The sequence below is a fragment of the Anser cygnoides genome, chromosome 3 (assembly GCF_040182565.1).
Source record: "Anser cygnoides isolate HZ-2024a breed goose chromosome 3, Taihu_goose_T2T_genome, whole genome shotgun sequence".
NCBI classification, from domain to species: domain Eukaryota; kingdom Metazoa; phylum Chordata; class Aves; order Anseriformes; family Anatidae; genus Anser; species Anser cygnoides.
Genome location: NC_089875.1, coordinates 44,595,139 through 44,613,255, shown reverse-complemented (window position 1 = coordinate 44,613,255; position 18,117 = coordinate 44,595,139). Strand labels below are relative to the sequence as shown.

Below are 18,117 nucleotides of genomic sequence, written 5' to 3'. Positions count from 1 at the left end.
GCACCACTTTTTCTGACCCTTCCACTTCACTTTTCTTTCATCTTTTTTACCTACACATCAAGAGACCAAACAGCAGCATCTTCTTTTGTAGCTCCTACTATGACAGAAGCCCTGAATTCACCAGTGACCAAAATAAATCACTCAAATAAATCATTCAGTAGGAAAAGTCAAGCCAAAGCCTTCATACAATTCTGAAACCAGTTGGGAGAGAGCTTTAACACCAGCACGGTGTGCACCATACCACGCAAAACACAAACTGCATGCAAAATGCAGAATCTTATTTCTCAAGATTGTCTAAAGTGTTAAGTCCGTTCAGAGTAGGCAAGCCCCTATCAAACATGAACTTGTTGTTGAAACTGAGACTTTGATGCAACTTTAAAACTTTCCCTCCCCATTGCTCTCTCTCTCCTCTCTTCCCATCTTGCCCCTGTAGGCACAGTTGTCTTAAGACTCTGATACCAGCAGTAAGGCTGTTTTGGCAATAAATAGTAATAACAAAAAGAAGAAAAAGCATCTCAAAACTGGAAAGCAAAACAGTACATCCCTCAGCTCAGGCTCACTTGCAAAAACAAGAGATTTGATTTTGTGGTCTAGTTAAGCCAAGCTCTAATGGCTTGCAGCTACGGAATGTAATAACTGCTACTCTTTCTGTGCTTTTTTTGGTCAGCCTTCCTTACATCCACAATGGCTCACCGCAAGGCTCCTTTTAATGGTTCTCGGCCCACTGATCAGCATGGGACAGCAACAAACCAGTACCCAAGGACTCACAGCGATGCACAGGGAGGGGAAATACCTTAAGCAGATGCTGGGTCCCACAAGATGCCCACATCTTGCCCACAAGATGGGCAAGAAGCTTTAGCACTTCGGTGTTATTAACATTCTTGACAGGATGAAAGGGAGCACAAACGTTAAGAGAAGCACATTTTGCATGAATAGTGCCCACCAGGCAGCCAAAGCACAACAGATACTCGATAGTCACTTTCTAACCCCCACTATTTTTTTAAACAAACCCAAAAGCCTGGATTACCAAAGGCAAGGTTTAAATAATACAAACATAGCAGAAAACAGGTATTTGCTCCATCAAGATCCCTTTTAAATTAAGCAAAACCACCACATCTGCTGGGTAGAAATGAAGACTTGAAATCACGCAGTTCCCTCTTCCTGCACACAGAGCAACAACATGCTTCTGCGCTGCAAGCAATCAAATCAAACCAAAAGGGTATCTTGCACCCATTTCAGACAACCTCTTGGAGGGCTGCACGGAGAGAACATCTATGGACTAACTTTATTCCCAATTTTTAAGCTTGGTTACTAGCAGATCTTAAAAATAGCTACTGGATGTTAAGCTGCAAATAAAATATGCAGTCTAACAAAAGATCCAACTCTGATATTTCTGCTCATTCTGTAATCATGGCCTATTATACCAGACTGCTTTTTCCAGTGGCTTCTATTCATCTGAAGTTATTTTGTACAGGAACAAGCCACTTTCTAGAGTATTCTGTAACAAATTATTTCTATGCAATTATTCCTTGTATTTTGTGCTGGATGAGGGCATTGATGCATGCAGCCGAGGACCATGCCAATTTAGAGTGTATCTACATTTAATACAAATACAGGAAATACAGAGTAGACTCTTTTCTGCATACAAAAATACATTTTTTAAAAATAACTATGGTTATGGTAGAAGCATTCCAGGCCATAACCAGGCAATGATCTATAGGACCATAGGACCCACCTCAAACAAGGCAACTCTCCTTATCTCTAGCAGTTTTCAGCATTATAAAGTCCTTCAATATTCAGGTACATACACCCAGGGATCCTCTTGAAAACTACTGAAATACATTTTAGTTAATCATGAAGAAAGATTAAATGTTCCTTCATAAAAATGGTATAAATATCTGATTTTAAGCACAGGGGTAGGCAGAGAAAGCCCATGGATAGACACAAGCTAAAAAGCATAACCTGAAATTTGAGCTAAGAAGTTGCACTGAGTGGGAAACTTGCCTTACGTCTGAATATATAAGGAAAGAAAACAACAGAGCTCTGGTCAGAAGGAATGCAAACTTCACTGGACAGTTCAGATACTCACACCAGCAATTTACTAAGAAGAGTACCCACAGAAAATGCACAAGACTCTAGGCAGAGACACAAGATAGACTTCTGCGTTTAACATTGGATTAAATTAAGAGCTACTGCTGCCAGAAGCCTGATATAATTACTTTGTAGTATTACCTATCAGCTCAGAGATGTCAAAGGGTGTTTAAGATGGACAACTCTCATTTGAGTTCTCAGACACGATCTTTAAACACAAGGTGGTTTCTTCTATTTAATGCAGTTTGTCAGGGCCATTTTATTTTCTCCAGCCATAAATATTAATCAATGGTTTATCTTCTTGATAGAAGATTTAACGTAGATTTCATTTAGTTTTTGAAAGGTGCCAACTAGTCTTCAACCTCTGACACACAGGGAGAGTAAGTTTGCACTGAAGAACTCTCCTTGAGAGCTAAAAATCTTCCTGTCAGTACAATTAAAAGGGTACAAGAGCTTAAATCTTTCCTGCAAATGGTTCTGCTGGTTATGCTAGCTGGTCAGGTCCTTGGGGCTACCTGCAAGGCTAGGGTTCTTAGAGCAGAAGCAAACATCCTAGTCCCGTATGCTACTCAGAATGGAAAAGGATGTGTCCTAAGAACTGGCTTGAGGAGTCTCAGAAACTGGATAAAATGTCTGGATGTCTCAAGACAGGATTTTATCCTCATTCATTCTCATACTTACCCTTCTGGAGAGCAAGTTAGATTTGCAGTCCTTCTCAATCAAGGTGATGTTGCAATCAAGCACCATGCCCCAGCTGCAGCCCCACAGGAGGACAATCTCACATTCATCGCTTTCCATCACCTACTGTGAAGAATTTGTTCCCTTCCCCATTGGGCCAATATAGAGAGCTTTCAAATGAAGTGTTAAAGATATACCTGTGAAGTGTTTGTCCTCACAGGAAAAAAAAAGTCATCTTGTGGTTTGTTTTAAATATGGATTATTTCACATCTGGCTGCAAGTGCCCCACAGACATCTGAATTACTACCCTACACATGGAAGAAGCAGTCTCTAATGGAGCAGAAGAAAGACAACACGAGCAGATGAGGACAGGGACCCCAATCAACTACAAGAGCTGTTGCTGCAATCATCTTCCTTGAGTTCCTCCAGGCTGAAGCAAGCCCATCATGCTTGGAATAGTAGTTTATGGAAGTGAAGACAGGCATTAATCTTCAGAAGATTAGACTTAACTGGGCCAGGGTGGGCGAAGTGCCTTAATGGTGTATTTTCAGGTGACTACAGTCAGTGTCAACTCACTCAATGGAAAACAGCTTCTAAAAAAAGACAATTTTCTCAAAGCTATCATATTAAATACAAACACATTCTCTTCTTAAATACAAGTATATAACCACGTATACATACTTTTAGAACAGGAGCTTTATGAAACAACCAAGTGAACTGCAGCATCTGAAAACTGCTACCATTTACAAGCTCCAGGCAGACCTCTTGGTTTTACTCAATTACATTAACCACCACACATTTATCTATAAAGCATTCTTCTTTATTTAAGTTAAACAATTTTTCAAGGATGGTTTCCATCTATAAAATGAACAAAGTACAAGCTCTGTACAGCAGACTTTTCAAACCAACTGAAAAAACAGTTTCCAAACTATGTTTTGAAAATCTGCAAAACAAACAATATCACCATTCTTGCTCTGAAGACAGTAAGAAAAGTTCTCAGAAGACTCCATCACAATTTGCTTCAAGGGCTCTTAATTTATCTTTCAAATGGGCAAATTTCTTAAACATTAAAAACCCCTAAAATCACAGTACGTAACTTTGGCACACTGTCATGTAAACATAACAAAAGGATACCACTTCTTGTCTGTTCTCTCAAAGAAAAGTAATGCTGTCTTTAGCATACAGCTCCTATATTAAGACCCCTATGCACAGCATCCATGGGGAATTAGCAAAAATATTCCTACTTTAATATAATACCAGTTGACACTAAAGACTTAAAAGGTGGAATAAGGATTTTTTACTTTCAGTTCTGCCTCAGAGTTAAAAGGCAGGTCAATATTCAGAGTTGCAACTGCTGATTTCAGTTAGCACTGTTTATTATGATCAAAGTTGCAAGTGGAAATACATCCATGGCAGAAGTTGAGTGTTTTTTCTTCTAAATTCTGTTTTTCAAAACCTCCAACAACTGACTTGCTGCTGAGCCCATATATCAGCATTTATTCTCCAGAATATTAAGAAATCTACTGCTATGTTTATGAATCATGTACCTCAAGTTTTCACCTAGGTTAAAAGACTACAGATAGGGAGGGACGAAGCTGAAAACTAGTTTATCCACTGCAGGGCCTCTAAAACAGGCTAGATTTGGGGAAAGTAGACTGTGAAGAAGCAAAAAAAAAGTATTAATTATCTGTATTAAAAAGTCAGATGATGGATGGGAGAAGCTGCATTTAATGTCCCCATCCAAAAGGTATGCAGGTACTTGCAGGTCATAACTTCAGAGATGAGACACAAGATATTTGTGGGCATGCTGACTGACAAAGTCATTTTGCCCATAAGAGTACCACTTCTACACTTAAGTGTATAGATGCAGCCAAAGGAAACTGAAAAATCAGGAACTATTCTACTTCCAGAAACAAAGAAAGAAGGGAACTGTATCAGCATTATACAGTACAGCAAATTTTCATCTCCTTATGATCAACCCTTACATTTATCCCCCCCGAGATCCATATCTTACCAAACCCACTTCCTAGCGAGTCTGCACTCTTATTTTTTTTGGTCGATGCTCTGTCACTTATTAGTGCTGGAACTAGTTATTCACCTTTCTTTTTCATTTTAAAAGCTAAATGAAGCATTTGCTTTTAATAAAAATAGTAAATAGTCTACGCAGATATAAGAAAGGACAGATAAAAGTTGAGGTTAACTTTGATAGTATTATTTTAATATAAAAATGACATCAGCTGGATTGAAGCTGTAAAAATGCATGGGTTTATGGTTAAAAACACCATAGAGGATCTTCTGGTATCCAGACTGATTCCCAGAGCCAAGCCTGAATACATTCAAAAGCCTCATTTAATGAAAAAAAAGGGGGGGGGGGGAATACCGCAGTAGTAGGCCTATAAATTAAGCAAGTGCAATTCAGAGAGATTATTTGGCTGCTCATCCTTGCAAATTAAAATTCAGACCTTGTGCTGTCAACAGTGACATTACTATTCCATCTTAGAATTCAAAAGGGGAGCTTGAGACAGAATTTTTTTCTGATTAGGGCCCAGAATAAAATTGTGCTGAACCCACATGGCTGCATCTGTGAAAGATCTGCACTGTTCGTACAATTTTGTAACAAAGGAAGTATTTTTAAGAACATAATATTACAGAAATGGTGAACACAAATATCAAGTACAAGATTAACGATATCCAGAGCGCATGTGATGAATTTCCAAGTAGGAATAAACAATCCGAGCAATCATCTGTGCAGATGCATTGGCTTATTCTGCTATTTTCTTTCTCCTCCTGAGTTTCATGATCTCCAGTGAGGGCGAAGCATTAAGAAGTAGATCCAGTTTGCAAAGCAAAAGCATCCAGTGTTAGCACGGACATCATACTCAGCTGCAGAAAATCCACACCTTCATTGAGTTTCACTCTCCTAGCATTCCGATCCAATTTCTGGCTATACATACATCAATAAATTTGTTGATAATTATAGGGTGATGAAAATTGATATAAATCATTGGGAGCTGACAATATATATATATTTTTATATATTTATATTTAGAGTCCATCATAGAAAAGTTCATATTCAAATTACCAAGTACACACAGGAAAAAGACCCTTCAAAATGACACTTCTGTTTCTGGAAACGACAAACGATGATTTCTATGCAAATGGAAATTTCAAATGACCTTCTCCTAGTAATTTTTCCCACCCTCCCTCCCACACCCTGTCCCCCACAGGTGTTTTTTTTGAGATCCTTTTTCTATCATACATCAGTTGTTCCTAGAGTTAATTATCTGCTGTGCAAGTACGTAACTGAAGACAGAAAGGAACTGTTAAAGTCTTCACACCAAGAAGGAACTGTGCTGCAGCCATGTTCAGTGAAATCTTTGCAGTGCTCCAAGTCCACCGATTCCCTGGTGTCTGCTTCAGCACTCTCCTACTTTCAGATAAAGATGGAATACTGAGGTATATAAGTTCCGTGGAAAGTTTTAAGAAATACATCAGTAATTCAATCAAAACTTTGCCCAATGTCTATGAACTGAAACAGCATTTTGCTTGTAAGTTCTACTGCTGCAGATTAAGTGTGAATTTCCACTGTTGTGACAAAGAGGGACTGCAGATCTCAACGGTGAGACCACCATTTTTGGCATTTCGGCTGTCTAGACAGAGGTTGCTGCCAACGTGCCTCAGTTTAGAGTTGCTTTCAATTTGTTCCCATTTCTGCAAGAGAAAATAAAGTTACTGAGCTGTAAATGCAGGAAGATGATGTGTTCTACATCCTGTCCTTTGAAGTCTTCATGTGCTTCAAAGAGCTGTGAACACTGCAATTATAGTACACGGTTTAGACAATCCTTGAATAAGGGTGTATAAATTATGGCAAGTCTTGCCAAAGCAACTATTCGTTCAGCTAATGCACTGAATTAGATACAGAATACACCAAGTCATTTTCCTCTACTTCAGCACTTCTCAAATATGCTGTCATACTGTGTTCAGTTTTGCGAAACCTTTGGCTTGACAAAGAAAATAAAGAGTTACAAAACCCATCCATAATATCACCACTACTGCTGTTTTGAACATAAAAAATTAAGAAGCACAATCACCAAAGGCAACCTTAGAGAAATCTAGAAATCAGTCAGATGCCTTTCAATTATATAGAAGCACAAACTAACTGGTTGTCTGTCACAAGCTCTGTTGCCCAAGGCAATGCCATGGAGAGAGTAAATCCCAACTATAGGATGTTAAAAAAAATATTTTTCCATTAGAACATAACTTGTTTTCTGCCTTTAAAGCAGACCTTTATAAACTTATAAAGAAAGTGTTGCTTCCTTGGTTTCTTTATGTGAAAAGTGCCAAGAATATTCTTTCTTCATCAAGGAATCAACATTTCAGTGATCTGTTTGCAAATATTGGGATACAGAAGCAAGGAAGGTGGCAGAAGATCAGAACTGATGACTTAGCAGAAACAGATGAATTGTTACACGACAAGATAAAAAAAGATGTCATGTCTTTGCAAATGTGATTTTCCTCAGGCACGGGAAATAAATGAAGTAATGCTGCATTAATAACAGTGCACCAAGGGCATCTAGTGCTGCTGCAAACAGGTCACTGCTGACAAGAAAGGAAAGCTAAACCACTCTCTTGAGACAGACTACATTGTCTTCAAACTTCACTCAAGAAGGCCTTTCAAAAATACATCATGAAATAAGTATTTTATTTCAGAAAATGAACATGATAGTTGTATTGGATTTACATGGCAAGGTTTTGGTGGAAGGTGGCCTGTTGCAGGAGTGGCCTCTGTGAGAAGGGCCCAGAGACTGCCCCAGCAGTTGCCCTGCGGCCTGTGGAGAGGCCCCTGGTGGAGCAGGCTGTCCCCCTGCAGCCCATGGGTCCCACATGGAGCAGATCTCTACGCTGCAGCCCGTGGAGGAGCCCCCGGTGGAGCAGGTGGATGTGGCCTGGAGGAGGCTGCGGCCCATGGAGAGCCCCCGCAGGAGCAGGCCCCAGGCCGGAGCTGCAGCCCGTGGAGAGGAGCCCACGCAGGAGCAGGGGGTCTGGGGGGAGCTGCCGCCCGTGGGGGACCCGAGCTGGAGCAGTTTGCTCCTGGGGGATGGACCCCGTGGTACGGAGCCGTGTGGGAGCAGTTCTTGAAGAGCTGCTGTCTGTGGGCAGCCCCCGCAGGCTCAGTTCAGGAAGGACGGCATCCCGTAGGAGGGACCCCACATGGAGCGGAGACAAAACGTTAGGGACTGACCACAGCCCCCATTCCCCATTCCCCTGTGCTGCACAGGGGAAGGACATGGAAGAAGGAGGAAGGTGTTTTTAGTTTGCTTTCAGTTTCTCACTGTTCCAGTCTGCTAGTGATGGGAAATAAATTAATCCCCCTATGCTGAGTCTGTTTTGCCTGTGACAATAATTGTTGAGTGATCTCCTTGTCATTATCTCAGCTCAAGCCCTTTACTTTGTATTTTCTCCCCTTTTTTGTTTGAGGAGGGGAAGTGAGAGAGTCGTCGTGGTGGATTTCAGCACCTAGCAGGGTAAAACCACCACAATAGTTGAAGACTGTCATACATCAGTGCTACTGGGTGAAACCTCTATGTATGGCCAATTGAGATAACAGCTCTGTATGACAAAAAGATTGCTACTGGCTTACAAAAAGGAAAGGTCAATATATGAGATTATTCCTGCTGTTCTGCCCCGACGTCACACATCGTAGTTTTACATACACAAACAATAGAGAGACAAAGCAAAGAGTATAATGGTTAGAAGAAAACACAGTTACCAGTGCATTTTCTTGTAATCTCATCCACAACCCTTGTTTTCCTATCATTTGCAAAGTGTATCCATGCCATACTAACCTGTCTGCTGTCATTTTCCCTACAGCCCTGAAGTTTTATTAGTGAACCAGGTGCTCTGTCCACAACAGTAAGGCACAAATCCATATGTTTCACTGACTTGTCCTTTGTTAAGGCCCATTCCTAAAAAAAAGGAAGAAAAATTAAAAATCAGCATACACAATCACATTACTAACACGTGCACAGGGTGCACCTGCTATTTCTTCAACCACAGCACACGTTAAACTTCTATGAATGGCTCAGTATGAACATTAGAACGGTTCATTGTTTCCCACAGAGCAGGAGATGAAAAAATGTGCTTTTCAGACAGTAATTGTTCGAGTATCCCCAAATCAACTCTGGGCTGGGCTAGCTGACTACTCCCTCTACTGGCTTTACAGAAGTAGAGCAGGAAGTCACACAAGTCCTCAAGTTGAAAGAGACACTTTTTTTTTTTAAGGCAAGTTATCTATCCAGATATATTTTCTGTGTATATTCTACATAGATATTGTATGTGGATAGATATAGAAATTTTACACAAAAAATAATCACTTAGGCTGCCGCATAACTGGTCACTCTATCCATGCACTAAATAATGTATGCATGCCATGGGGGAAAACAGAAGTTGCTAATATGACAAAGACCACCAGAAAGCAAAACACAAGACAGTCTAACCGAAGGGTAACAGGAAATTGACACTTCCTACCCAAAGCATGACATACGAGAGAATTTCTTTAAAATACATTTAAATATATGCCATTTCTCATAGAAGAAAGAAAAGCCATTCTATATGCACTGTTGCCCAGCTTGTTTGATCTCAGTGTCCTCCTACACAGGGCCTGATCTTGTCCTAACCTTCAGACTCTCTCCATGCATCTCACTCTGAAGTTTGGTCTCCATTTGTCTTATTATCCTCGGAGGAAGAAAGCTGATTTCCTCTCTCACTGAAGCCACCCTAGTTAACCAACTTATGCTCATTACTACTTAAAAAGGAAACGTTAACTTTTCTTCAGTGGCTAAAGAGAATTCAGAGTTGTGTAATACAAAACCCTAGATAAACAGGGCCAAGTTCGACTACACTTTTAAGTGTTATTTTGCAAAGAATGAGTGTTTCAAAAAGAAATTAGATGACTAATCCCAGCCCATTTTTAAGCTTATTTTCTGATACCATAACTCAATGTTTAGCTTGCATGATCACTTAAATTCAGTTGATTTAACAGTGATTAAATTCCTTTGAGAACAGATGCTCAGGAGACAGTCAGAGACCTCTCTCCCATGCAACTGCAAGTAATCACCACCATAGAGGTAGCAAGCCTAGCAGCAAGATGGGTACCATATAATGCAACTACTAGAATAACGACAATTATGAGAAACGAAAAGGCAGAACTCTGCATAACCCCTTACTTGTCTCTCAAAACCATACACTGAAGGCTTTTCCTTCCGCTCTCCACACAAAATATTTTTTCACTATATTGAGACTGGGTGTTAGGAAAGAGCTCTCCACTGAGAGGGTGGTTGAGCCCTGGAACAAGCTTCCCAGGGAATTCAAGAAGCATTTGGACAATGCTCTCATTCATATGGTTTGATTCTGGGGTGGTCCTGTGTAGAGCCAAGAGTTGGACTCGATGATCCTTGGGGATCCCTCCCAGCTCGACATATACTGTTCTAACCTCACTTGACAGCAAAATTACTTCTCTTCTCAGTTCCAGTTTGTACAATGTCAATGAGTATCATTAATAGCCATTTTAAGAATTTAAGGAATTAAGTAAATATTTTTAGAGGTTATCAAGAAAGAATCACAAATGCTACTGAAACAGATGCCACCCTTATAAGATTTATACTCAATGACATTAAAATATTAACAGGGTAGTGGTAAAAACATGGAGTTCAAGGACCCTGCAGTCAGTGAAAGTAAGAGCCTTGAAAATGCTGATTTTTACATCTTCACCCTTCCATCAGCAGACTGGAAGGGCTTCAGACAAACCAGCAATCATGCAAGAACATAACACATTTAAAAGCCAAATCTACAGCTTCATAGAAGTTCCAAGCTCTGCTGCTGGAGACAATGTGATGGCCCTTCATGGTATGAAATTCAGTGTACAGACGCTTTCTTCCAAAGATCAGTAACTACGACTAGTTATAGTAGAGAGAAGTTTAAGCAAATTCCACTACACCAGAACAGGAAAAAAGAAATGGCAAACAGCGCATGTATGTGCTCAAGGCACAGGCTGGAAACAGGACAGTTCTGGGTAATAACTGGACAATCAGGACATCGAAAAAAACCTGTATCATAAATCAGAAGTATAAAGATGGTAGAACACCAATAACCTTAAACCTTCCCTTTGCTGCTGAGTGAATTTGCCTTTACCTTTAACTCTTTAACATGAATATTTGCATGTAATTGTCAAACAATACACTAGAATTTCTTTGTCCTTTTAGAGGTGCAAGTTTTAATCACTGAATTCTAACAGGCTGGTGTAGGAAAAGAATCCCTTTTCAACTAAATTTTTTTTGTGTGTCAAGTACAAGCCAGAGCACACTCTCCACATCCTGTAGTAGCTGAGTACTCTCACTCTCAGTAAGAATAGCTGCAAAGCACATAGTACAGAGTTAAAGACCCTGGTTTGCTCCTCATCCTTATCCCACGCTAAGGTCACTCTGTTCATTCTTCCAATCCAGTATGAATTCCGCGTGGACATAAAAATCCATTTTTGACCTGTTCTGCTTCTTAATCTGTTTGAATGCCTTGTCACAAGGTTCAAGGCAAGCATATATTACTTTTTAAAGGTCATCTTCACAGAAGAAACTACACAGAAGAGAGGGTCAGATTTGGAGGAGGGGAGTTTGAAAGAAGATAACTTCATGCATCTATAGAGAATATACAAGATAATGAGAAACTTCCAAGATTCCTGCACCAAGGCAATTCTTGACATGTCCACCCTTTCTTCTATAAAGAACATTTTGGTGCTCTGAAAAGATGAGTGCATTTTCACAAAGACAACAGAAAAAGCCTCCCCAAATATATTCTTTAATGGTATGGAAGAGACATACATTGCCTGAAATAATATATTTTAGGCTTCATCTGATTGTAGAGTTTTCCCCTTTTAAGTCAGAGCAAAATTCTGAAACACTCTTTTAATAGTGGATCTTAATTATTAAGCTTTCTATTCTGTTAGATGCTCTTGATAATTAATTTTACATTTATGTTTATAATCAGGTTGGTTCTGAAAAGTTTACTGACAAAGTAGCACAAAAAACTGTGAGCACATATGCACGTTTTGTTAATGGTAATGAAGTCACAACTGTATAATTAGATTCTTCACAATGTTAATCTCATTTGGTTCCAATCTACAGATTTGACATTTTCCATTAGTTTTGGAGTAGCATTGGAAAAGATATGTTGAAACACTCCCTTTACTGTGAGTGAATAGGAGATGAAATCTAGGCACTCCTGTTTTCTGGAAGAGCTAAACAGGAATTTGAGAATTTTTCACACGCCACTACCATAATAATAAGGCATCACAGTAAAGCGTTCTTCTGATTTAACTGACCTTAGGTCATATACTTAACAGTACATCTTTTCTTAAGAAATAGTTCCCCCAAAATCAAATATACCAATTAAAAAAAAAGCATTCTATACAAGTATAAAATTTCTCGGAAGGACGTTATTGGCTTCTAGTATAAAAATAAATATTAATGGAGAGAAAGGAAGTGAATAATCTGATGCAGACTGAATCGATCTCTGTGCTCAGATTCTAAACCTGAAGGCATACAAAATTAAATTTGAGGGAGAAATTATTAACAGACTTACTAAATAACAACTGATCTGTTCATCTGGGTTTAGGTACCTATCACCAGTACACAGTACCTGCTTGAGTTAGTTTCAATTTTACTTTATTTTTTTCCCCTCTTCTTAAGATCGCATTTTGGAAAAAAATCAATAGCATACAGACCTGGTTTCCCCCGGCGTTATGACATTCATAAACTCCAACAACACCATCTGCAAAATGGCCCAGAGTATCAAGGCAATTGGTACCCTGCTGCAAAGCCCCAAAAGCTATATCTTGATGATCAGGTACCCTAAAATAAAACCAGAAATATCTGCTTAAGTAGTTTCTTTTTTTTTAATCTATTTTTATTTGAAGTATTTTTAAGATGAGAGGTTAAAGATGAATGATGACTGATTTGAAAATTTCAGTTGTCTTTTCAAGATGGAAGGCAATTATTTGATCACATGGATAAAACCAACTTTGAAGCATAGAACAGAGTACAAAAAGATTTGTATGTTCATCCTTGTTTTCTCATATAAACTCAGTACAACAAGTAAATAAAGGTGATGATATCATCATTTGAGGTCACTTAAGTCTTAATTCTATCAGTTAAGGTCATCAAGCCTTCTTGTTTGTTGTGTTGTGTTTTTTTTTCAGCCAAGCTATCAGAAATATGACACACTACATTTCTCCCAAACCGTTCTTATTGAAGTGCTAGAAACGGTGTTGAAGAAAATAAGTGTTTTACTGATATCTTTTTAAACAGCTGCATATAAACTGGAATTCACATAGTCTTGAAATACCTAGGCAAATGAATTCAGAGTACACTTGTGGGGCAGACAGACCATAAGTTCATATCAAACAATAAAGCAAGGGCATATAAACTCCTTTAAAAACTTCAGATTATAATAATAATTCAACCCAACAGAATGAGGACAAGGGAGATAACAGAATAAGGTAACATTACACTCCAGTAATGCTTGTTGCAGCACATTTTCCAGGAGAGCTTACAAGACACATTTCTTCTGGCAAATGAAACAAAAATAAATATCCTCTGGCACTTTTAAGAGAAAATAAAGAGTAACTTCCTTCCTCACAGCATCATCCTGGTTTATGAGACCCTTTAGTATGTGTGGTTCTTCACAAGTTTTACTAGGGCTGTAATGGCTGATGGTCTTGCATTCCCAGCCTGTATGCCAACTAGTAGTTATCTAACTTTACTGACACAGTGCCCCCAGGAGGAAAAAAAGAAAAGTATTCTTATGAGCCATGTTGCTAATACTCAACTGACAACAGACAAACTAGTTTAGAGACTCAGATCTGACAGACATACATAGTAGGAGGTTATTGAACAAAAACCTTTTTATTCAAAAAGTGACAAATGTTTTCTTTGAGGATTTTTCATTAGTTAGATGCGTTCTAAAGCAGCAAATTTCAATTTGTGTCATGTATCGTGTTAATGCTCTAAGTGTTGACTCATTTTGCAGAAAGTATTAGTGATGTTACCACTCATTTCTCTGTTTATGCACATGCATAAAGGTTAGCAATTATCCACTGACAGAGTAAGAGACAATAAAGAAGACCACCAAGCTTCTTAGACCAATGCATTTAGCAATGCTTGCGAAATTTACAAGGCTTTGTTATCTGCTAACTTGTGTTACTTGTACCATACTGAGATTCAGTCTTCTCACTCAGATAGGCATGTGCTTAGGTGAAGGCAAAGCTTTAAAAAGAGAAGATGACAGAGAACAATGTGTCTTCAAGCAAACAGCCTGTGTAGGTGACTAACTCCAGGCTCAGAGAAGTTTAGTTCTTTGGACACTGTTCTCTAGAATATTGCAACTACAGCTTCAGTTGCATTTAAGTGGAAAAGAAAAAGATTACTTGGGAAAAATGAATTTTTAAGAACAGAACTAACAAAAGTGAAAGCAAATAAGCCTACATGATGGATTTTTTTTTTCACAAATAATTTTTTAAAATATCTTTTACTTCCAAGGAAGTGGAAAGAAAAACCAATGATTTCTGGGGAAGGCAAATAAAGAATTCCATGCTATTGTGGATTCAGCTGAAACTCACCGCAACTCAGGATAAACATTTTCGAGATACCACTTGAAGGGCTTACAGCTAAGTCTCTTTCTGAGTTCCATTCGGCTTTGAATACTAGAAGAGGGGTAAAAAAGGAACAGTTTTCAAAGTCTGGCTGTTGTATTTATACACATTAGTGAATATAGAGGAAACTCAAGTTTCTCAGTGGAACTACATCTTAAAGAGATAATTAGATCCAGCACTACTTTTAACTCGGAAGGCAGTGTTTTGTGAAGAATAAACGAAGAGAAAGAAGCAGTTGTGACTTACTTGCCGTAAGGTACATTTCTGGCTGAAGGCACTGCTGCATAATAGAAGTTTTTGTATTCATCCATCCATACTTCTGCTGCCCTGCGTGTATTTCTAGAGACAAGCATATGAAATACAGGTTATATTTTTCTCCAACTGCAATTAAACAGTTTATTCTTGGTTTGATTTTAATCCTCCCTAGTGCTACACAGTCATCTGCCTCAAGCCAGGCAGAAGATTGATTCCCTATTAAGGACCCAAGTAACAGGAAACCATTAGAAAGTCATACAACTGAAATCTATGCATTTAGAACAAGACTTGTGCCTTTTCCACACTCTTCACTACTTCATATTTTCATCTTTCTGTAAACTTCAGAGAATTTGTTTGTTTTTGTTTGTTTTAAAAAGAGTAACTTGACAGAAACCAAATTCCGTGAGTGTTTACCTGGATAAGCAAGCTAATTAGAAACAGAAAATCTCAACAATTGGCAGTATTCAATAATGTGTTTTACCTTGCTGAAAACAGATATGCTAACTTTGGCAACACATTCAGTCTGCATCTTACTATTACCAGCATAGCACTCAACATTCCAAGACGACATAAGCTGTTGTGACATTTAAGGCTATGAACCAAGCAAGTCTGCTGCAGCTGAAGTAACAGAGGAGAGACAGTAATTAGAAAATACTTCTAATATTTTAAAAGTCAGTAATTATTACTGTAAATGCAGGGGAAAAAATAACCAATGTTCTTTACTTCTAACGAAACATCTAAGATTTCAGTCTTTATGTAACTGGTGTCTTTAAATCTCCTTTTGGACAGCAAGATGGTAAGGCTTTTTTCCACCCCCTGGCTTCTATGTCTATGTAAAACTCATTTACTTATTTTGTTCATAATTTTATGCTTAGAAAAAGTCTTACTTCACTTGCAACACCGAAGCTTATTTTACATTTGGCAGTAAGTTCATCTTGAGCAACCAAAGTAAACGCTGTCAGCCAACAACTTTAACATTACTCTTTCCAATTCAGAAGGCAGAAATAGCCAGGATAAAGTCAGTAAAATTAGTAAGACCCCAAAGAAGCCAGGGTATGGAAAAACAGAGTGTCGGGAGCACTCAGCACTTACATTAGACCACGGATAATGAAACTTAGCATCACGCCATTAGAGACAGTTCTGCATGGACCAGACTGGGGTCTGCAAGGTTTATTAGCTCGGATGAAGTTACATACTAAAGCAGCTGGTCCTCATGCAGCAAAGCATATATGTGCAAAGCTAAACTGATCTAGTAAATCCTGCCAGACGCAAGCTGTGTCTGCCCACACCACACAGCCAGGAAGTCATCCCCTCTCTCCTCTTGTAATACAGACCTCCCAGTCTCTCATCCAGAATCATCAATTTGTTTTGGCTGCCCAAAGGCAATGCACACTGACTAGTCAGCTAAAAATAGGAAGCTTATCCAGTGCACTCCAGAACAAGTTACATACAGTCAAGGGACAGATGATTGTATAAGCTAACGAGTCCCAGTTGCACAACCAGCACGGATTCTGTGCACCAAGTTTCTTGGCACCAAGGTCCCACACATATCTGATAATATCTGCACCGTGAGGGTATCCTATTACCCTAGGTTTCTCATTCTATCACTGCTTTGTTTGTTTAAAGGAGCTTTGTTATATTAGTTTGACATATGAGACAGCTGACTGAGGAGGAAACATGACCTTTAACTATACAGCAACTTGTCAACCCTGCTTTTAAGTGATATGCAAGTTTTCTAGGTCAATTCAAAAATAACTCTAATGAAACAGAGAACTTTAATGGCATTGCAGCATTTCAGACATCTCAGCAGACAAAGGCAATAAACAGCCCACAGAGAAAGATAGATCTGGAAAGGGATGCAAGTTCCCAAGATGCTAGTTTGTAGGCTTTAGTTGTCCTCATCATTCACACCCAGGTGGGACCTCTTTTTCAAGTGACTGGAAAGCAAAATGCTACTAAAAAACCTGTCACAGTAGCTGTCAGGACATTTGAGTGATCAAATTACAATGATTATTTGACTCCACAGCAAAAAAATCTAAAAGTTTTAACCACAGTATAAACACAGAATCTTCAGCCACTGCTAATATGATATATTTCTGATGCATGCTCTATTCTTGCACACATACAGCCAGGCCCTTTTCTTGCTTTTCAGATGAGTTATGTTTAAGTACCTATTTAACATCACAAGAAAAGCAGCATCTTGGCAACAGACCAAAGACAGAAAAAGCTGCAGAGCAGGAAAACTGCACAACTTTATTAACCATATTATTTATTAACCTTGATCCTTGTTATGACATCAACATTTTAAAGCCTACTGTAAGGCTAAAACAGTTGCTTCCTAAACCTACATAATATGGTTTAATAGGTAGATCCTTCTATCCTCCTGGCACACACTATATATAGGGGAAGTTCAAATTGGGTGTTAGAGAAAGGTTCTTCACCAAGAGGGTGGTTGGGCACTGGGACAGGCTCCCCAGGGCAGTGGTCATAGCACTGAGCCTGCCAGAGTTCAAGATTTATTTGGACAATGCTCTCAGACATATGGTCTGATTTTTTTGGCAGTCCTGTGTGGAGCCAGAAGTTGGACTCAATGAACCTTGTGGGTCCCTTCCTGCTCAGGATATTCCAGGATTCTATACTGGCAGAGATGTAACATATTACGAGAGGATACTTCATCACTAGCTTTTGCTTTCCCACATGTACTGTTATTCATTTTCACTGTAGCATAAAATACAGAACTCAAAGTAGAGGGGACCAGTAAAATCCCTACTATGACTACTGGAAGAAATGAAGACTGTCACTTCATTTTAGCAGACGTAAACTCATTAGTGTCACATTGCTGGCATAGCCAACATGGAATAGAACAATTTATACCTCCAAGGTGATTCCTCAGCCTAAGGTGAAATATTATTCCAAATATATTGGCAGCTTGGAACTTTCTTCCAGACTTAAATACAACAGCGCTCTGTGCTGTTTCATGTTAAACAGTGTTGGGGTTCCATATTCTTCGAGGATAAATGATTTGCAGCTCTTAACTCATGGAACTTTTAGCTCATATTTATACTCCTTCAGGCCCCTGAGCATGGAGTCCAATACTCTAAACCAAAATCTACACAGATGATTCAGCTAGAATTGACAGAGCCTTGGTCAAAACATGTCATACACTCATGCAGCACCTTAAACCACATGACTTAAAACACTATGAACATGAATCAGGATTGCCATTCTCATTCCACAGAAGAGCAACTGTGGAAATAGTTCAGTATTGCAGCTACTGCCACACATTAAACCAACAGCAAAATTAACACACGCTAATTTGAGTTCTTAATACTGCAGTTTCTTAGGTCTACACAAAAAAAGCATTTTAATCTTGTTACAAGAAGGGGAGATAT

At 39.0% G+C, this 18,117-nt stretch overlaps 1 protein-coding gene across 1 annotated transcript in view; it reads right to left on the bottom strand.

Annotated features, from left to right (window-relative positions):
* Nucleotides 1-3,567: 3,567 nt before the first annotated feature.
* Nucleotides 3,568-18,117, bottom strand: part of GALNT2 (polypeptide N-acetylgalactosaminyltransferase 2) — a 93,105-nt gene continuing 78,555 nt past the window's right edge. Inside the window, exons 12-16 of the mRNA XM_048047232.2 lie at nucleotides 14,717-14,809; nucleotides 14,438-14,521; nucleotides 12,545-12,671; nucleotides 8,616-8,735; nucleotides 3,568-6,480 (exon numbers count right to left, since the gene is read on the bottom strand). Of these exons, the coding sequence (XP_047903189.1) occupies nucleotides 6,325-6,480; nucleotides 8,616-8,735; nucleotides 12,545-12,671; nucleotides 14,438-14,521; nucleotides 14,717-14,809 (580 nt within the window). The 3' untranslated portion in view covers nucleotides 3,568-6,324. The remainder of the gene's footprint in view (nucleotides 6,481-8,615; nucleotides 8,736-12,544; nucleotides 12,672-14,437; nucleotides 14,522-14,716; nucleotides 14,810-18,117) is intronic.